Source organism: Alexandromys fortis, unplaced genomic scaffold (genome assembly GCF_014885135.2).
Source record: "Alexandromys fortis isolate MF-2015 unplaced genomic scaffold, M_Fortis_MF-2015_v1.1 scaffold_36, whole genome shotgun sequence".
Taxonomy (NCBI): Eukaryota; Metazoa; Chordata; class Mammalia; order Rodentia; family Cricetidae; genus Alexandromys; species Alexandromys fortis.
Genome location: NW_026067915.1, coordinates 10250308 through 10272671, shown reverse-complemented (window position 1 = coordinate 10272671; position 22364 = coordinate 10250308). Strand labels below are relative to the sequence as shown.

The following is a 22364-nucleotide window of genomic DNA, read 5'->3' as shown; positions in this document are numbered from 1 at the left end:
AAAAAAGAAAATAAGAGAAAAAGAATAAAAGAAGCAGGGAAAGAGAAAACATTTTCATCCCAGCACTTGGGAGGCAGAAGCAGGCATATCTGTGAGTTAGAGGTCAGCCTGGTCTACCAGAGAAAGTTCTAGTACAGTCAAGGTTACATACAGAAACCCTGTCTCAAAAAAAAAAAAAAAAAAAAAAAGACGACAACAACAAAGAGATGGAAATGCTAATAAATTTCTTCTTTATGCCCTGTGGGCATATATGTTTTGTCAAGATAAATATGAACAACTAAAGTAACAGTGTTAAACATTGATTACCTGTCTGGGTAAAAGCCCCAGTGTACTAACACCTGCTTGTCTTTTCTCATCACTGGTCTCAACCAATCTTCTGAAAGAAGAAAAAAAAAATTAGTTCAACTGATGAAATGCCAAAATAAGAACTAGATTTATGTAGAATTTTAAGAAAAATATTTAACTTTATGCATGTGTGTGTCCCAAGGATCACGTATGTACACTCCATGTGTGCAGGAGTGCAGATGTCAGATGCAATCTGAGGTTATACATGTAGGTACCAGGAACCTAAGTCTGGTTCTTTGCAAAAGCAGTAAGTGCTCTGAACTATTCAGCCATCTCTCCTACTGCAAGTTTTAAGTTTTCAAACAGATTAAAGGGACGTTTTTGGAGCTGGGGAAATAGCTAGTCAATAAAGGATTCAACACCAAAGCTTGAGGACCAAGTTTAGATCCCAGCGCTTAGCAGTCAAGAGCACATGTTGACTTTGCAGATAACCCAGGCTTGCTGCCAGGACCTGTAAAGTGCCTGACAACCATCTATAAACCGAGTTCCAGGGACTCCAATAGGCACACACAAGGTGCACATACATGCGTGCAGGCAAAACATTCACACACAAAAAGTAAAATAAGTAATAAAGCTGAGTGTCGTGGTGTGCATCTGTATCTCCAGCACTGGGTGAGTGGAGACAGGCAGGTCGCTGAAGTTCATTGGTCAGCTAGTCTTGTCTACTAAAGAGGAACTACAAGCTCATTAAATGATTCAAAAAATAAGGACAAGGGGCTGAATAAATGAGGAGCAAGCAAGATCAGAATAATATTCAGTTCTTGCAGAGGATATTAAGAGTTCAGTTCCCAGCACTCACACTGGGAAGCTCACAACAAACCCAATGTAATTCCAGCTCTAGGGGACCTAATACCTTCTTCTGACCACTGAAGGCTCTATATTTACATGCACATATTCCCATATGGACACACACAACGAAAAATAAATCTTAAGGGCCAGGCAGTGATGGCGCACACCTTTAATCCCAGCACTAGGGAGGCAGAGGCAGGCAGATCTCTGTGTTGGAGGCCAGCCTGTACTGTGGGATAACCCTTCTGTATGCTGTGAAAAGATTTTATCCCATTCGTTAATAAAGAAGCTGCTTTGGCCTACAGCAAGGCTTTTAATGGCAGGGGGTAAAGCCAAACTGAAAATAGAGGGAAAGGGAAAAAGGGTGGAGTTGGGGAGATGGCAGTCAACCACTCAAGAGAGAGCGTACCATCAGATCAGAAAAGTCATGGCCATGTGGCAATACTTAGATGAATAGACATGCGTTAATTTAATGTTAACCGCTAATTACAAATAAGTATAGACTAAGGGCCAAATTGTTTGTGATTAATATTAAGCCTCTGTGTGATTTAGAAATGCTACAGGATGGGTAGGACAAAGAAACCTCCACTTACAAGCCTGATCTACAGAACAAATTCCAGACAGCCAAGGTTACACAAAGAAGCCCTATCTTTAAATATATATATATGATACTTATATACCATATATATATATGAATCTTTCTAAAAAAGTAGAACTGATCAAGAAAGACACTTGAAGCCTATCTCCGACTGTCATGTGCGTATATGTACACCAGCAACTTCCTCATGTGCTCCTCCTATTGGTCTAAAAGCAATGCACAGCCCTATCACAGACAACACGTGGGTGCTGGTTGTCGTCTTCTACCAGATGGATCCCAGGGATTGCACTCAGGTCGAGTCTTGTCAACAAATACCTTCAAACACTGAACTACTTCCAACAAACTTCTGGATTCTCTAAAAACAGTAAAAATTGCTGTAGGAATACTCAATCTATCTTCAAAGATTGTGCTGGTTTAAATTTGGCTTTTTTCAATTATTAGTCATATGTCTTTAAGGTTAAATCTTATACATAAAGAATGTAGATTTACTCCGGGCAGTGGTGGTGCATGCCTTTAATCCCAGCACTTGGGAGGCAGAGGATCTCTGTGAGTTCAAGGCCAGCCTGGGCTAGTTCCAGGACAGATTCCAAAGCTACAGAGAAACCCTGTCTAGAAAAGAAAAAAAAAAAATGTATATTTACATGTCTACACAGCTATTACTTTTGCCATTAGGAAATTTTTCACAGGCTTCACTGCTGAAAATTCTACTACCCAAATCAGCCCTGACAGTGGCTACCTTTTGTTCCTATTGTTCTAAAGGGGCACACATTTGAAGACGGAGTCAGCACTCCTAAAGCTGATGAAGGCATTTGCAGCCAAGACTCAGAACATGAGCTTGATAGCTGAAACTCACATGGTGGGAAAAGAAAACCAACTTCCACACAACATCCTCTGATAGTGATATGCATACACCCACATATAATAACAAGAGAACTCCATCCACAAGTTGTCCTCTGATCTCCCTCCATGCACCCAAAAGCACATGTGTATATAATAAACATATATAAATTTTTTTTCCGGTGAGCCATCTGCCTCTGCTTCTCAAGTGCAGGGATTAAGGTATGTACCACTCACTACGTCCAGCTATATATTAACATTTTAACTGAAAAAAAAAATCACGGAAAGGATAGAAATTGTACCTCATTAAGAATGTAGAAAAGAACCACTAAATGGAATTACTTAAGAATGGAATGTTTTTCCACTATCCAAAACTTTATACAAACTGAGAAACATGGGCTTTTTGTTGTTGTTGTTGTTGATTTTTAAACATGGGGTTTTTTGTTTCTGTTTTTTGTAATGTACCAAGCCAGGCATGGTGGCACATGCCTTTAATCCAATCCAGCTTGAAGAAGGCAGAGGCAGGTGGAACTGTGTGAGTTCAAGGCCAGCTTGGTCTACAAAACAAGTTCCAGGATAGTCAATTTCTCTGTGTAACTGTCTCAATCAATTAAATGATAGAAAGAGAAATGTACCAAAACCAGAGCTGGAGAAAACAAAAGGACCTAAAACAATTCTAAAGAAAATAAAAAACCTAAGCCAGCCATAGCCAAGTTCAAAGGCCACACACAGGTACTACTCAGTGAGACCCCGACTCCAAAAAGAAAACAAAAAGAACCACCAACAGGAGCTACTGGTTAAGAGTACTGGTTGCTTTTCCAGAGGACCCAGGTTAGATTTCCAGAACCTACAAGATGGCTCACAACCCTGTGACTCTCGTCCCAGAGGCCCAGATGGCTCCTGCAGACACTGCATGCACATGGTATATAGACACACACATAGGCAAAACACAAAAAAAGCCTGGTCTACAAGTTAGTTTCACGACAGCTAGAGCTGTTACACAGAGAAACCCTGTCGAGAAAAAGCCAAAATAATAAACAAACAAAGTGAAAAGTTAAGCCTGGTGCAAGACTTTTATCCCAGTCCTCAGGAGGCAGAGGCAGGCAGTTCTCAGGCCAGCCTGGTCTACATAGTGAGTTCTAACCCTGTCTAAACGCTATCTAGTATAAAAGTAATAAAATTACAGAAATAAATAAAACCAAAGAATCCTAAGATATTAAAGAACAGAAAAGACACCAATGAACTTAAAAATTAATTGTTTGGGGTGCTGGAGAGATGGTTCAGCAGTTAAGAGCACTGGCTACTCTTCCAGAGTTCAAGTCCCAGCACCCACATGGTGGTTCACAACCATCTGGGATCTAATGCCCTCTTCTGATTTAAAGGTGTACATGTAGGAAGAAAAATCATACACAGAAAATAAATAAATTTTTAACAGGCATGCTCAAACAGAACATGAGAAGTTTATGATAAGTTACTTGAAATATCCAATCAAATAAAGTTAAAGGACTAAAGTGAAGAACTCTAGGAATTTATGAATACTATTAAGCAAATCAATAATCCTACAAAGCAGCATTTGGGAGACTGAGGAAGAATTTCGATTCATAGCCAACATGAATGTGTGCTACACCATCACTTTAATGTTAAGAGTGGGTATTCAAGTTGGATGGGTCAGGCAACCCATACTCTTGCCTCACAGGCAAAAACTAATTCACACACATTGTCCCTCTGGTCCTCTTGCCTCTATGAGCTCACCATAATAAATAAATCTTTAAACACTGCTACATTAGAACATGTCTAACTGGTTAGAGCACTGAGCAGCACAGGTAAAATCTTACTTTCTAAAAGAATCAAATGATATATTCAGACTAACACATGCAGGGCAAGTGATACAATAAACAAAACAAAGAACTCTAGGGGGTTTTTTTTGTTTTGTTTTTTCGAGACAGGGTTTCTCTGTAGCTTTGGTGCCTGTCCCGGAACTAGCTCTTGTAGACCAAGCTGGCCTCGAACTCCCAGAGATCCACCTGCCTCTGCCTCCCGAGTGCTGGGATTAAAGGCGTGCGCCACCACCGCCTGGCAGGACTCTAGGTTTTAATGGTGGCATATTTAGCCATTTTTTACAAGAAAGCTACTTATTTAAACATTACAATACAATATATAAAGCTAACTTACCATCCTCTTGTGAGGAAGGACATGGATAAATATGGTGGGAAGCTTTTGACTTTTCATCAGTAAATGTCCCCTGCAAAGTAAGCAAACAAGTGACAGAGAAATAAGGCACATGGCAAGCAAACTATTAGATGCTGGATGCAAATTTTCTAAGAAATATAAAAGCACTGGGTTTTAAAAATAATTTTTAGTCAAGAAAAGAAATAGTGGTTAACAACAGAAAATATTGTTTACACATATGTGTAAGGACTGCATATTCTCATCCAAAATGCTCTGTGCCTCAAGTGTTTCAAGTTTTTCAGATTTGGGACTATTTGTATAGAATTGTATCAACTATCATTAATCCAAAACCAAGGAATTCTCTTGGTTTGGGATTAATTAAAAAACAAAAAACCTCAAACATTTTTGAGGGGTTTATTAGCATTCAAAGTGTTGAGTATCTTACCAACATAAGCATACCTGAAGTTCTTCAAATTCTTTCAAAACCATCATAAAAAATGAGTGTGGAAATGCAACCACATAAGGATAACTGTAATATGTATTTACCTTGCAAAATTATAAAGTTTTAGCTAGACGTTTAACCTGAGAAGTTGGGAAACAGGAAGCTAGAGACTTGAAGGTCATCATGCAACAATAAGTTTGAAGCTAGTCTAGCTACTTTGACACTGCCTTACTAAAACAATCAAGAACACAAACAAAAACCCCAGGGTTCAAGTGTATAGCCGAGTCTCAAACTCTTCGTCTTCTTGCCTTAGCTGTCCAGCACAAATGACCTCTATTAACCGACATGAATTTTGGCAAGTAAACTGGTACCTACGGGACACCAGATCAAGCACGGTGTACATTATACATGTTCCTGCCATTTTACATCAATGTTGGAAATCTACTACAAAAATTAAGGCTATAGCTAGGCCAAAGACTACTAAATATATCTAGAACATGAACTCAAAGACATTTAGACTAACAACTGCTTACATACAAACAAGAAAAAGTCATGCATTCAGTTTTAAGTAGCAACTCAAGGCGTCCTCTGAAATTCTCCTTTAACAATTATTTACTCATTATTTCAATCCAAGAAACATAATGCCACTTCATCTATAGAAAACCAGATAAGTAAAAAAATTTAGCACTAGCTTAAATAGTTATCTGCCTCATAAGATAAAAACCTCACGATAACTGTACTACTGATGGAGGGTTTTGAGTAGCCATCACACGGGTGGGAAAGGAGTACCAATGTCCATGAGTATGAGTCACAATATACGATAGAACCTTGCCCTGTGGAACCTGTCCCTGGGCCTCGAACCTCAGCTCTGTGGTTTGCTACTATTTAGATGGCACAGCAAGGTATTCTGTGCATGTCGTCTGTGGAGTAAGAAATTTTATTTTATGTGTATCGGTGTTTTGCCTGCGTGTATAGCTGTATACCACCTGGGTGCCTGGTGCTTAGGGAGGCCAGAAGAGGGTGTTGGATACCCTAGGACTGAAGAAACAAGAATGTGAGATGCCATGTGAGCGCTAGAAATCAAATGGGGGTCCTCTAGAGAACTACCAGTACTATTAACCTGAGCTTTTTTCCAGTCTCATGATTTGTTTATGTATGAATGTTTTGCCTGTATCTGTCTTTCAATGGTGTGTGCATGGTGCCCACAGAAATCAGAATAGAACTTCAGTTGTGAGCTACTGTGCGGTTGCAGAAAACTGAATCTAGGTTCTTTTTTATTATTATTATTTTATTTTTTAGCTTGTTGAGACAAGGTTTCTCTGTAGCTTTGGGGCCTGTCCTGGAACTAGCTCTTGTAGACCAGGCTGGCCTCAAACTCAGAGATCTGCCTGCCTCTGCCTCCCAAGTGCTGGGATTAAAGGTTCTTTACAAGAACAAGTGCTCTTAACCACTGAGACATCTCTCCAGCATTAAAAGGCGTAACAAACAATGGCTCTCTCTTTTCTTTTCTTTCTTTCTTTCTTTCTTTCTTTCTTTTTTTTTTTTTGGTTTTTCGAGACAGGGTTTCTCTGTGGCTTTGGAGCCTGTCCTGGAACTAGCTCTGTAGACCAGGCTGGTCTCGAACTCACAGAGATCCGCCTGTCTCTGCCTCCTGAGTGCTGGGATTAAAGGCGTGCGCCACCACTGCCCGGCCTGGCTCTCTCTTAAGACTTTTGTTGGAACTCAGACTGATCTACAGAGTGACATCCAGGGCTATTATACAGATCAACCCTGTCTCAAAAAAACAAAAACAAAGAAACCAAACAAATAAAAAAAAAAACAAAAAGGAAAGAAAAAAATAGAATATTTTGGGGCTTGACAGATGGTTCAGAGGTTAAGGGTGCCCTCTAATTTTACAATGGACCTTGGTTCCCAGCTAGCAGTTCCATGAAATCTGATGCCCTCTGACCTCAACAGGTGCTCTCACATGCATACATTTTAAATAAATAATAAGTAAGCCTGTCTCAATGGCATATGTCTTTTATTCCAGTACTCAAGAAGCAGAGGCAGGCAGATATCAGTGAGTTAAAGGCCAACCTCATCTACAAACCAGCAAGAGCTACACAGTAAGAACCTGCCTCAAATAAATAAATAGATAATAAATAAGATAGATTCCATGTGAGTCGTTAACTCATTTAAAATGTCCCAGTGAAGTTGTGATTAGTGTTCAATGACAATACTATGACTCCTGAGATGGATTCTCTGCAATTCTATGAAACCAGGTCTGGAGCTAGATAATACTCCAATACAAGAGACATATAAAGCCCTCCCTGGTTTTGAACTCCAGCAGCACTAGAAGACTTTATGAAACCAGCTAGAAATGCTACTATTTCTCTCAATTGTGTTCTTATTTGTTAATGAATAAACTAGTCACAATAAACATTAGAAATAAGTAAGCATTACCTCCAGTAAAATTTGTAAAAATTCCTAACTTCAGCTTAAAGGCAAGAACAAACATGTTATTCTATTTCTGCCCTTAACAAGCACATGAAGCTAAGTTGCACTTGACTATGATGTAACAGACACCCAAAAGAGAAAGGCTTAGATCTGTTGAAAGCAGTAACGCTTGTTCTACAAGGAAGGAACTCACCACCCCACCCAACAACAAGCTGTACTATTTACTTTTCTTTTTTCTTTTTTTTTTTTTTATTTTCGAGACAGGGTTTCTCTGTGGCTTTGGTGCCTGTCCTGGAACTAGCTCTGTAGACCAGGCTGGCCTCGAACTCACAGAGATCTGCCAGCCTCTGCCTCCCAAGTGCTGGGATTAAAGGCGTGCGCCACCACCGCTCGGCAAGCTGTACTATTTATACACTACACTGAGTTAGACTATTTGTATCTTTGGAAAGCATGTTACATGCAGGAAAGACAACAACATTTGTAATTATATAGAGGAAACTTTATGCATAAACTAAAACAAACTATTTGCTTTTATGGATTATAAATATTTTACTAAAATATAAGACATTTCAAATGTTATTAATTTTTGCAGCTGAAAAAAGAAGGTATTTCATGAGGCTTCTTAACCAATTCTAGATCTCAGTAAAACACTATCAAAGAAATGTTTTGCAGAAAATTATTTTGTGCCTAGATATTCTCGGCTATCACAGGTTTCACTGTGGTAAAAAACTAGCATTACAGGAAAAAGAAAAAAGGAAAAAAAAAACAGCCTAAAATGAAGTAAGATGACGAAAACACCAACAGCAGTGGACAATCTTGCTATACTGCCTCAGTTGGTCTTGAAGCCCCACACTCAAGTAGCCTCCAATATCCAGGGGCATGCATTCTATGCATTCAAGCATACTTGTGCCATCAAGCAATCCATGAAACCTGAATTTTTCTACTTGTTTTACAAAGAAGACATACATAAATACATTTGGCTGGACGGGGGGGAGGCTAACGTACATTTCACCTCCTGCAAGCAATAAGCTTGCTACCAACTCTCTTTTGTGACCTTGCAGGTTCTGAGTTAGAGATTATATGGGCCACTGAAGTACGCAAGTAATCACCTAAGACGAGCATAACTTATCCCACTGACTCCTGAGCTCCTACAGGGGATGCAAAAACTCAAGACAAACCTTTCCTGTAAAGCAGACACACATAAAGTGCAAATTTCGGCATTAAAAAGTTAACTACCCTACACTGAAGTGATCATGGTTATTACCTGGTGCCGTTTGATGATATCTTTCAATTTATTAGCCAACTTCAAATCAATGTCCGGAATGAGGTAGATGTTGGGTCTAGTCAGACAATTGTTCTGAGAAAACAAAAAGACAGACTGAAATTCAAACAGTTCTGAAATGGTATGTACACTGACTATTCATCATCCTTACATTTTATTTTTTTAAATATATGTGAAAATTGCTTACCAATGGCACACATGAAGTCATCAGACAAATATGTGGGGACTAGGGACTGAACTCCGGTCCCCAGTCTTGGTAGCAAGTGCTGCCCACTAAGCTATCTCACAGATCCCTGACTACACATTACCTTAATGGCTGAACTTGACTTTCAAATCTTCATTCCTTTTTTTTAATTAATTAATTAATTAATTAGCTTATTTATTTATTTATTATGTATACAATATTCTGTCTGTGTGTATGCCTGCAGGCCAGAAGAGGGCACCAAACTCCATTACAGATGGTTGTGAGCCACCACGTGGTTGCTGGAAATTGAACTCAGGACCTTTGGAAGAGCAGGCAATGCTCTTAACCTCTGAGTCATCTCTCCAGCCCCCTCAAATCTTCATTTCTTAAGATAGGAAGACATCTTTTTTTTTTTGTTTTGTTTTTTGCTTTTTCGTTGAGACAGGGTTTGTGTAGCCCTGGCTATCCTGAAACTCTCATCTGCCTGCCTCTGCCTCCCATGTATTGTGATTAAAGGTGTGTCCACCATGCCCATCTTGGAAGACATTTTTTGATACACAATATGATAGTCTTATCTCAAAATAAAACCAAGATGGCTTAGGAGGCTACTTAAAATCCTCCCCAAAACCCTTCTGCAGCTAAACAACTACTTCTGACAATCACTATTACCAATTTCAAGGTCAGAAGCACTGGGCCTCCACTCCTAGCACTGGTCTACACAGTGAGATCCAGGACGCCAGAGCTACATGATGAGACCCTGTCTCAACCCCAACCACCACAATAAATACATACATACATACATACATACATACATACAAACAAAGGTCGGGGAGAAGATTCAGTGGGTAAAGCTCTGTGTACACACAAGGAATTGGTTTTGAATGCCCAGTCCCCCACAGAAGCTGAGAGTAGGAGCACACATGTGGACCAAGCTGATGTCTCTGAAGCACAATAGAAAAGCTGTCATCCTATTGAGCTTCCTGGCCAGGTACTAGCCAAAATGGCTGAGGACCAGGTTCAATGACAGAGCGTATCTCAACAAGGGGAGGTAGAGAGATGTCTCAGATGTTATTCCAGAGAACTCAATCATACAAACAGGCAAACACTCAAATACATAAAACAAAAACAGAATCTTTTTTAAAAAATTAGGTGAGGGCTAGTGTAGTGAGATGGTTCAGCACATGAAACTGTGAGCTGTGCAAGCCTGTGTCAATCTGAGTTCCATCCCCAGCACCCACATAAACATGGAAAGAACTGACTCCCCAAGTTTTCTCTCACTCATAATTATACACATACACAAAAACCAACTTCTCAGTCAGGGAAGTGGAGGTGCAGGTTTAATCCCAGCACTTGGGAGGCAAAGGAAGTCAGATTTCTGTGAGTTCAAGGCCAGCCTGTTGTCTAGAGTTCTAAAGACTACAAGGAAACACCCTCTCTCTCTTTTTTTAAATAATATATTTGATTTTGTTTATTGGCGTGAGGGTATCAAATCCCTGAGAACTAGAGTTACAGACAGTCGTAAGCTGTCACGTGGGTGATGGGAATTAAACTTGGGTCCTCTGGAAGAGCACTCGAACAACTGCTCTAGCCCAGAAAAACTGTCTCAAAAAGAGAAAAGGAGGGCTGGAGAGATGGCTCAGAGGTTAAGAGCATTGCCTGCTCTTCCAAAGGTCCTGAGTTCAATTCCCAGCAACCACATGGTGGCTCACAACCATCTGTAATGGGGTCTGGTGCCATCTTCTGGCCTGCAGGCATATACACTGACAGAATATTGTATACATAATAAATAAATATTTAAAAAAAAAAAAAAGAGAAAAGGAAAAAGGGGGAGGCACACACAAAATAACAGCAACAACAAAAATCCATGGGGTGAAAATATCTATCAGTGGTACACTGTTCGCCTAGTCCATGGCCCTGGGTTCCATCCTCAGCACCATAAAACCAAAAAATAAAAATAAGAGAAAATGGAAATAGAAAATAAAGCATCTTAGCCGGGCGATGGTGGCACACGTCTTTAATCCCAGCACTCGGGAGGCAGAGGCAGGCGGATCTCTGTGAGTTCGAGACCACCCTGGTCTACAGAGCTAGTTCCAGGACAGGCTCCAAAGCCACAGAGAAACCCTGTCTCAAAAAAACCAAAAAAAAAAAAAAAAAAAAAAAAAAAAAAAGGAAAAAAAAAAAAAGAAAATAAAGCATCTTTGCATCCAAATTATAATCTAGCTGAGAGGAAAGTAGCCATTTATTATACAACCATGGAACATATCAAAAGAAAATGACTCCGTAAAGCCAACATTGTGGTAGAGAAACAACAGCACAAGGCACTTCTTTAGCACGCAGGAGGCAGAGGCAGCGGAAGCTCTATGGTTCCAGGTCAACTAGGGCTCCATTATGAAAAAACTGGCTTGAATAATAAATGAAATAAATAGAAATAGCACATTATTTCACCAAAAATGTCCGACACCAGTTGAGTATGGTGGCACAGGCCTTTAATCCAGCACTTGGAACGCAGGAAGAATCTGTGAGTTCAAGGCCACCCTGATCTACACAGTGAGTTCTAGAACAGCCAGGACTAAACAGGCACAGTCTCAAAAATAGGAAAAGAAAAATAGTAAGAGACTGATTGTCTTTAAACGATCAGATGAATTACAGCTCTAATTCTCACACACACACAATAAGATTTCAGAAAATTCCTTTAATCTTTTGGCAATCCAATAAAGACAATCTTAGAACTGAAGTGTATATATTAAGAATAAAGTAAAACCTCAACCTGAGCTAGTGACTCAAGCACCTAACTCAGGAATGGGTGCTACTGAAGCAGGGTCTGTAGGCCAGTCTGGGCCTAAAGAAGCCCTACCTAAAACATGAGAGAAGGGAAAGAACAAGAGGAAAACGAGGAAGGAGAAAGAAGAAGGCGAAGGGGAAGGGACAAGGCCCAATTCTCCTACTTACTTGTACCAACGTTTTTTCAATGTTCATGAACATTTCAACATTACGATCCATTCGGGATGGATTCTGAAGATCAAATCTGCGCCTAACAAAGAAAAAAAGAGCCTTTACTAAGTCCATCTTCAGTCTTACAGACAAGTAGAAAACTCCATTTTAGAATTAAACTCAAATTAATTAGAAAGGCTTGGAAACTAAGCTAGCACTGTATAAAGTATATGAAGATAGCCTCTTGGTACTATAAAAATATACACTATCAATATCACAATAGACAATACTTTGGGCTGTTAAGATGGCTCAGTGAGTAAAGGCACCTGCCTTCAATCCCGATGACCACAGAACTCACATAGTGGGAGAACGGACTCCAAAATTTGTCCTCAGATCTCCACTCATACACACATACACACACACACACACACACACGCACACACACTCAGACCGCCACTCATACACACACACTCGAACCTCCACTCACAAACACACAATCGGACCTCCACTCATACACACACACACACACTCGGACCTCCACTCATACACACACACACACACACACACACACTTGGACCTCCACTCATACACACACACACACACACACTCGGACCTCCATTCATACACACACACACTNTACACACACACACACACACACTCGGACCTCCATTCATACACACACACACTTGGACCTCCACTCACACACACACACTAGGACCTCCACTCATACACACACACACTCGGACCTCCACTCATACACACACATACACACACACACACACACTCGGACCTCCATTCATACACACACATACACTTGGACCTCCACTCACACACACACACTAGGACCTCCACTCATACACACACACACACACACACACATATACATACAAAGTTTAAAAAAAATCACTGAAATTTTTTAAGAGTGATACGCCAGTCAAAATGAAGTATCAATGCTATTCCTATTTTCCTTCAGTCTAAGCTATATTACATGATACAAAAAGATGTTCACCAGGCTGGGACACAGCTTGTGATAGAATGCTTGCTTAACATAAAGAAGGTTTTGGGTTCAACCACAAACACTACAATGGAAGAAATGTAAAATAACGGCAGTTCAGATTTAAGAAAAGGGAACCATTGATATAAGGATAAAGGAAGTTTACTTATACTATATATGCTTAAAAGTGACTTTGTTCAAGGCTGGCATGACGTTTCTGCAGGAGATGACAAGGCTGACAAACTCAAAGTCATCCCCAGTACCGCGGTAGGAAATCTGACCTCTACATGGGTGGTGCACATGCCCATGCACACAGACAAAAATAAAAATGTTTAGTTATTGTGCTGCCAAGCATGGCGGCGCACACCTTTAATCCCAGCAATCAGGAGGCAGAGGCAAGTGAATCTCTGTGAGTTCCAGGCCAATCTAGTCTACACATCGAGTTTCAGAACAGCCAGTACTACAAAAAACAAACAAACAAACAAACAAAAAAAAGGGGGACGGAATTTTAATTATAGACAGAAAGTACAACACACACAAACGGGTGTCATACATGTGTGCAAGTCAGAGAAACTGTTCACAACTCTGCAAATGAAGATGAAAGCTATGCCAAACTCTCAGCCCTGGCTAAGCACCCACATCAGGGGGTTCACAACTGCCTCTAAATCCAGCTCCAGATTTGGTGCCTTCTTCAGGCCTCCTTTGACACCTACACTCACATATACACACAACTAGACATACACACATACATATATAACCAAAAATTAAACACATATACATAAAAAATAAAAATTTTATGTATCAATAAACCATGTTAAATTATATTCTAAAGTGTACTAGCAAATTCCAAAACATGGTCACATATGCATCTCCAGCACATAGGGAAAAGTAAATGCAGGACTCAACAATGGAAGAGTCCTCACAGACAACATCCTGAGCCCATGAATCAGTTACCCTAAAAGCAGATCCATGAAAGACTTCTATAGTCAGTCTTTATAAGAGAAAACACAAACTTACTGAGTAGGTGAGTGGCGAGATCAAATATCAGTAAAAAAAACTTTTATGGTAACGATAAACTATGAACTTTAAAAACCCATCACCAAAGGGTTTAACGTCAGGAAATAAAGGGTGAAAACAGGTATTCACACACTAAGAGAGATGGGTCTATCATACCTAAGCCACTGAAAGTCACTTTCAACTACAGGAACAGCCTACAGTGGTACAGGTACAATGGTAGTGCACGCCTTTAATCCCAGCGCTTGGGAGGCAGAGGCAGGCAGATCTCTGTGAGTTCAAGGCCAGCCTGGTCTACAAAAGCTAGTTCCAGGACGGGCTCCAAAAGCTACAGAGAAACCCTGTGTCGAAAAAAAAAAAAACAAAATCAACTACAGGTACAAATTTGAGAATTAGACGGTTAGTTTGAATCCTTGTTAGATTGCATTTTGAAGCCTATGTTAATTGAGAAAGCATTTAATTATGCCATTTAACACATACATTCTTCACAACTCTCTTAGTGCTAGAGAGGCAACCCTCGGGCCACCATTCCTCATAGAAACTTGAGGGTAATCTAGAGAACTATTTTTCTTTTTTTGTTGTTGTTGTTTTTGTTTTTTCAAGACAGGGTTTCTCTGTGGTTTTGGAGATTGTCCTGGAACTAGCTCTTTTAGACCAGGCTGGTCTCGAACTCACAGAGATACGCCTGCCTCTGCCTCCGGAGTGATGATATTAAAGGCGTGCACCACCACCGCCTGGCTTAGAGAACTATTTTTCTAGAGACAAATTTCATGTGTTTCAAGTTGGCCTCAAAAGTCACCATGTGGGGCTGGAGAAATGGCTCAGTGGTTAAGAGCATTGCCTGCTCTTCCAAAGGTCCTGAGTTCAATTCCCCGCAACCACATGGTGACTCACAACCATCTGTAAAGAGGTCTGGTGCCCTCTTCTGGCTGCAGACATACACACAGACAGAATATTGCATACATAATAAATAAATTAATTAATTAAAAAAAAAGTCGCCATGTGGCTGAGGATCCTTAACTCCTCCTGATCCTCCTGCCTCACCTTCCTAATGCCAAGATTATAAACTTGTACCAAACACCCATCTTTGAACACTTTTTAAAATGCACATTAACAAGAGGTTACTTTTCAGAATCTATTACAAAGAACTCAAATAACAGTCTGGTTTTAAAATGAAGAAAACCCAAGCATAAATGGTATACAAATGGCCAACGTGGAAAATTTGACACCCTGATCCATCAAGGAAATGCAATTCAAAAATCTCTTCTATCCTAAATAGCATCAGTTGTCAACTGACAACTTAAGTCATTTGAGAAAAATCTCAATTGAGAGATTAGCCTGTGGCCATGACTGTGAGAAATTTTTAGATTGATGTGGAAGGAGGGGGGCTGCATGAGTTCCTGTACTAAATACCTTCAGTAATGAACTGTGACTTAGGAGTGTAGGCCAAATAAACCTTTTCAAGCCCATTCTATTCAGAGTATTTAATCAGTGCAGTGGTTGAATGGGAATTCTTGTCCTCAGTCAAGTATTTTGGAGGATTAGGAAGTAGACCTTGGTGAAGAGGGTGTCACTAGGAGCAGGCTTTGAGCTTTCAAAAGCCTATACCAACTCATTGTCTTTCTGTCAGTTGCTTGAGGATCAGGATGAAAAGATCACAGCTACTGCTCTAGCTTCCCACCATAATAATCATACAAGTCCCGAAATTAAAAACTTTATAATGGTTGCCTTGGGGGCTGGAGAGATGGCTCAGCGGTTAAGAGCCCTGGCTGCTGCTATTCAGAGGTACTGAGTTCAATGCCAGCAACCACGTAGCTCATAACCATCTGTAATGAGATCTGGTGCCCTCTTCTGGCCTGCAGGCATACATGCAGACAAAATACTGTATACATAATAAACAAATAAATGAATGAATCTTTTTAAAAAATGAATAAAAAAGTAATGGTTGCCTTGGTCATAGAGTCTCTTCATAGTAACTAACAGTAATCAAGACACACAGCAACAGAATCAAACTACATCATCTTAGTTACAAAGACTATAAAAGAAAATAATAAACAATGATAATATTAGGATAATGGAGAAACAGAACTCTTAATTCGTTGGAAGAAATGTTAATGAGGCTAAACCTAGTGGCTCAGGACTACATCCTGACTTCTCAAGAAGACAGAGGCATCGTGATATAAACTCAAGGCCTGCCCATCTGTCTGTCTGTCTAGCAACTTAGTGAAACTATGTCTGTTTGTCTAGCAACATAGTGAGACTGTTTAAAAACTTTTTTAAATCAGGTATACTGGTTCACAAGAGAAGGAAGGGCAGGCAAGTTCTCCAAGTCCTAAGTCTGTCTGGTCTACAGAAAAGTTCCAGGACAGATGGGGCTGTGAAACGGAGAAACCCTATCTCAAAAAACAAACAAATAAAATAAATAAACAAGAATTTTTAGGAAAAAAAAATTTAAGCAGAATGGGCTTAGCTGTAAAGCACTTGGTAAGTATGCTCAAAACTCTAGGTAGAGTTCCAAGTAGTGAAAAGGAAAAGAGAGAGAGAAGAGAGTAAGAAACAAGTGAGCTCAGCAATTTAAACAGTGTATGTTTTAGTTTTATTTGGTTCAAGGGGTTACAGTCCAAAATCAGAAGCAAAGACAAGAAGAACGGTAACGGAGATAACAGGGGAGTGCAGGCGATAGCTTATTTCTTGTGGCTTGATCAGCTTGCTTTCTTATCCTTTGTCATCCCTAGATCACCTACCAAGGGATGAATAAAGGAAATGTCCTACAGGCTTGCTATAGGCCTATTAAATAGGGGTATTTTCTCAATTAAGGTTCCTTCCTCTCAGATAACTCTAGCTTATATCAGACTGACCAAAAAAGAAAGAAGAAAAAGAAAAGAAGACAAAACCAACAAGCAAAATTTTTTGTATGGCTTCTCGAAAACTTAAAATTACCCAGACCATAAAACACAGATAGACATGTCATTCCTGGGTATATGCAGTGACATGTCAGTGTAATAGCTGCACTCATTTCTACAGCAGTCCTGTTGACAATAGTCCAGATGGGTTATTACATACAGGGGTAAACAGGTGGGAAGGGGAATCATCTAACAAAAACAGAAATTATACCATAAAAGTGACCTAGTGATGAAGGAGAGTCTTCTGTCTATGTGTTAATTTCATTGGTTAATAAAGAAACTGCCTTGGCCTTTGATAGGACAGCAGCTTAGATAGGTGGAGTAGACAGAACAGAGTGCTGGGAAGAAGGGAAGTGAGGCAGTCACCATGATTCTCCGACCCTCAGACCTAAGAGGGACGAAGGCTAGAATCGTTCCCGGTAAGCCACCACTTCATGGTGCTACACAGATTATTAAAAATGGATTAATCAGGGCTGGAGAGATGGCTCAGCGGTTAAGAGCATTGCCTGCTCTTCCAAAGGTCCTGAGTTCAATTCCCGGCAACCACATGGTGGCTCACAGTCATCTGTAATGAGGTCTTGCGCCCTCTTCTGACCTTCAGGCATACACACAGAGAGAATATTGTATACATAATAAATATTTTTTAAAAAAAATGGATTAATCAAGATGTGAGAGTTAGCCAAGAAGGGGCTAGACATAATGGGCCAGGCAGTGTTTAAATGAATACAATCTGTGTGTTGTTATTTCGGGTGTTAAGCTAGCTGTGTAGGAGCGGGGGAGTGGGGGCGAAAAGCAGGCCTGTTCGCCTAATCACCACAACCTATAGGTTGATGATAAAAAGCCAGCACAGGCAGGGTATGGAGGTATATGCCTTTAATTCCAGTACTCTGGAGACAAGTAGGCTGGTTTCTTTTGAGGCCAGCCTAGTGTACACAGGGAGGAGTTCTGGTCCAGGCAGGACTATACAGTAAGACTCTGTCTCAAACGAAACGCCAAACCACTAAACAAATACAACAGACAGAGACAGAGACAGAGAAACAGAGCGCACACCAGCACTGTGGTCTTCAACTGTAGTCATCTCCAAAGAACACCAAGATTTTTACCCAGAATCAAAACATGGATGAGCTGGGACGTTGTGGTGCATGCCTTCAATCCCAGCACTCAGGAGGCAGAAGCAAGCAGATCTCTGTGAGTTCAAGGCTAGCCTGGTATACAGAGTGAATGGCAGGACAGGCTACAAAGCTACACAGAGAAACCCTGTCTCAAAAACCCCCTGAAAAAAATGGATGAAAGACAGAAAAGAAACTAAGGAATAGCCAGGCAGTGGTGGCGCACGCTTTTAATCCCAGCATTTGGGAGGCAGAGACAAGGGGTGCATCTCTGTGAGTTTGAGGCCAGCCTGGTCTAGAAGAGCCAGTACCAGAACAAGCTCCAAAGCTATAGATAAACCGTCTCTAAAAAAAACAAACAAACAAAAAAAGCTGGGAGATGGTGCACACGCCTTTAATCCCAGCACTCAGGAGGCAGAGGCAGGCGGATCTCTGTGAGTTCAAGACCAGCCTGGTCTACAGAGCTAGTTCCAGGACAGGCTCCAAAGCCACAGAGAAACCCTGTCTCGAAAAAAACAATAAAAAAAAAAAAAAAAAAAAGAAGCTAAGAAATATTGGTTATGTTTATAAGAGGACTCCAAAAATTTAAACAAGAGGGGCCAGCAAGATAGCTCAGTAGGTAAAGTACTTGCTCCTCAAGCCTGGCAACCTGAGTTCCAACTCCATCACATAAAGGTGAATGGAGAATGCCCACTCCACAGTTGGTCTCTGCACATACATTATGTACATACACACAAAATTTTACATTCATTTCCCAGTACTACAAAAACTAAATTATTTATTATTTACCTAATAGAGAGTTGTAATTTTTCTTGAATGTAAGAAAATCAAAGTGAGTTCTTTGTGGTGTCTGAAAAGGTTAGAGACTCACAGAGATCTGCCTGCCTTTAGCCCAAGTGCTGGTATGAAAAGGGTACACCACCACACCTGGCTGAAACTACATTCTTGAGAAACAAGACTTAAAAATTAAATACAGAAAATTTATTTTTTAAAAACAAATCTTACCTTGTCATTAACAATATTCTTACAGAATTCTCTATACACAAGAGAATATGATTTCACATCAAGTAATATCACATTAAAACATGCAAATAAATTTTTAAAAAACTTACCACCCCTGTTCATTTTTGTACTTGTAAGCAGCCCCAAGAATGTGACACAAGGTGCCTCCAGCTTTGAAATCCATAAAACATTTTGCCTAAAGATGACAAATTGCACAAGAGGAAAATAAAGTTCTCATCCAACCATTCATTTTATACTTGAAATTCAACTAAAGGACTCCTACATGTTAAAAAAAAAATATACTGCCAGGCCTCCTTTCTTATCCAGATTCTCTGGTACCCTGGCTAACTTTAAACTCACTCTGAGCCTAGGCAACCTTAAACTTTTACCTCAGCCTCCTCAGTCACCCAGATTATATGCTTCAACCACCAGGTCTGACTCACAACATTATTTTTTATTTATTTATTTACTTACTTATTTATTTTGATTGTGTGTTTTCAAGACAGTTTTTCTGTGTCGCACTGCCTGAGCTGGAACTCACTCTGTAGACCACGCTTGGCCTCAAACTCAGTTATCTTCCTGCCTCTGCCAAGAGTGCTGGGATTAAAGATGCGTGCCCCCACCTCCCAGCTACTTCTCTTTTTTTAAATCGGGGTCTCCTTTAGCTCATGCTGGCCTCCAATGAGCAATGCAGCTGAGACTGACTTTAACCTTTAATCTTCCTTCTACCATCCCGTTGAATTCATCCTTACTGAATCCAGAAGAATGAACCACATCATCAGGCTAAACAAGACTTCCCCTCCAAGTTTTAAAATTATATTTACTGAAGCCGGGCGTGGTGGTACATGGCTTTAATCCCAGCAAACAGGAGACAGAGGCAGGCAGGTTTCTGTGAATTCAAGGCCAGCCTGGTCCACAAAGTAAGTTTCACGACTGGAGGAGCTGTTACACAGCCATCTTGAAACCCTGTCTTGGAACCTCCCCCCTTAAAAAAGTTACATTTACTGGGCTGGAGAGATGGCTCAGCACTTTTACTTTTGCAGAGGACTTAGTTAAATTACCTACACTCACATGGTGGCTCACAACTATCTATAACTCCAATTCTAGAAGATCTAAGGCTCTCCTGATTTCTAGAAGCCCTGCTCTCAAACACACAAACCTGCACTCAGACCCATATACACAAAATAATTTAAAAATTTTTTTAAATAAATAAATAGCTGGCGGTGGTAGCGCATGACAAACCCTTTAATCCCAGACTCAGGAGCCAGAGGAAGGGAGATCAATAGGAGGCCAGCATGGTACACAGTAAAACCTACTTCAAAAAAACAAAACTATAACAAAAATATCTTTGCTTTGTATTTGTCTTTCTCAACCGATTTTCTTCTACAGTTTTGTAAAACAGAACAATTTCTTTCATTTGAGAAAATGCTGCATTCTATTTTGAGAGGAAGAGAAATACATCTGGTCCTACTGGCACTAAGCCATGAATTATTTTTAATTATGGTTTATGACTAAAAATATTCTCTAATCCCTAAACCCTTTTAGTAAATGATGGTTTAGTTCCCCGAATTTAAAAACCCCATGTCTACAGTCCCTTGTAATGTCATTCTGGATTATGACACTTTGGATGACACTTATATTAGGAATAAGAAAAGAATGGGAATCATTTGAAAAAATACCTTTCTTGTTTGTTCCTGAGACAAGGTCTTACTACGTAACTCTGGCTATCCTGGAACTCACTATGTAGACCAGGCTAGCCTTGAATTCAGAGATCTACCAGTCTCTGCCTCCCAAGTGCTGGGATTAAAAGTCCACATCTCTATACCAGACTTTAAAAAAGAAAACAAAAAAGTTTGTTCTAGAACAGCCAGAGCTAAAGATCCTATCTCAAAAATAAAAATATAAAACAAAATGAACTTTATGCAGATCTTACTCTAAATCAAAACATTTGAGAAACTATACTACATAATTATTAATTTGTATATGGGTGTTGTGCCTGCATGTTTGCTAGTGTACTACGTGCATACCCACACAGAAACACAAACAGACATGTAGATAAAAATTAAAAATGAAGTCTTTCTAAAAAATTTTATTAGCTGGGAATGGGTAACACAAAATTTTAACTCCAGCACTTGGGAAACAGAGGCAAAACCAGCCTGGTCTACAGAGTGAGTTCCAAGACAGGCAGGACTACAGAAAGAGACTGTCTCAAAATAATAATAATAATAATAATTCAATTTACATCTATAAGCCAGAAATGGTAGTGTATGCCTTTATTCCTAGCACTCAGGAGGCAAAAGCAGGTGACTATGAGTTTGAGGACATGCTGGTCAACATAGTGAGTTCGAGGACAGCCAAGGCTGTGCGGAAAGACCCTGTCTGAAAAGACAAAACAAAACTATTGTGCGTAGATTTGGTTTGTGTGTGGGTACGGTAGAGAAGTGCAACATAAGACAATGTGAGGGAGATTGTCTTCCTTCCACCATACAGGCTCCAAAGAAACAACTCAGGGTGCACACCAACTGCTTCGTCATTATCTCTCTGTCCTGATATGATCTGAAAAGTATAAAACTGGGGAAGGTGGGGGGCTGGAGAGATGGCTCAGTGGTTAAGAGCACTGCCTGCTCTTCCAAAGGTCCTGAGTTCAATTCCCAGCAACCACATGGTGGCTCACAACGATCTGTAAAGAGGTCTGGCGCCCTCTTCTGGCCTTCAGGCATACAGACAGAATATTGTATACATAATAAATAAATAAATATTTTAAAAAAAACTGGGGAAGGTGGAGGGAATGCGAGGAGGGAAGGGAGTGGGAATTGGGATTGGTATCTAAAATGAAAAAAGATAGCTTGTTTTTAAAAAAAAAGTGCAAAAAAGAGGTATAAAACTATACTGACCTTTAGTCTGAGTCAGTCAAACAAGATTATTACAGAACTTGCCAAAGCCCTAAGTTAAAAAACCAGAAAGAAAATGGTCTTCAATTCCGAATAAGCACTTTTCCTATGGCTCTGTACTTCAGTACTTCAGGTACCTGACTGTTCAGACAGGCATCCTGTTAATTATTTCCCTTTTATACATTTATTTACTTATTTTGTGTGGGAGAGAGGATCACAGGTCAAGGAACCTTCTACCAATACGGATGACCTGAGTTTGGTCCCTGTTACCCACATGGTAGGAGAACCAATTCCTGAAAGTTGTCCTGACCTTCACATGCATGCTATGGCAGGCGTGAGCCAGCACACATACAATCACACACTAATTAATAAATTAAACTTAAATTTTTTCTTGATTTTTTTTTTTTATTTATTTCTCTGTGTAGCCTTAGCTGTTCT

At 40.0% G+C, this 22364-nt stretch overlaps 1 protein-coding gene across 2 annotated transcripts in view; it reads right to left on the bottom strand.

The window, feature by feature from the left end:
• The window catches only part of Smarcc1 (SWI/SNF related, matrix associated, actin dependent regulator of chromatin subfamily c member 1), a 106166-nt gene that overhangs the window by 79269 nt on the left and 4533 nt on the right, over positions 1–22364 (bottom strand). Inside the window, exons 3-7 of one of the 2 annotated variants that reach the window (XM_050139242.1) lie at positions 19146–19231; positions 12032–12113; positions 8881–8973; positions 4742–4811; positions 307–376 (exon numbers count right to left, since the gene is read on the bottom strand). In XM_050139242.1, the coding sequence (XP_049995199.1) occupies positions 307–376; positions 4742–4811; positions 8881–8973; positions 12032–12113; positions 19146–19231 (401 nt within the window). The remainder of the gene's footprint in view (positions 1–306; positions 377–4741; positions 4812–8880; positions 8974–12031; positions 12114–19145; positions 19232–22364) is intronic. The other variant, XM_050139243.1, reaches the window with a different exon arrangement.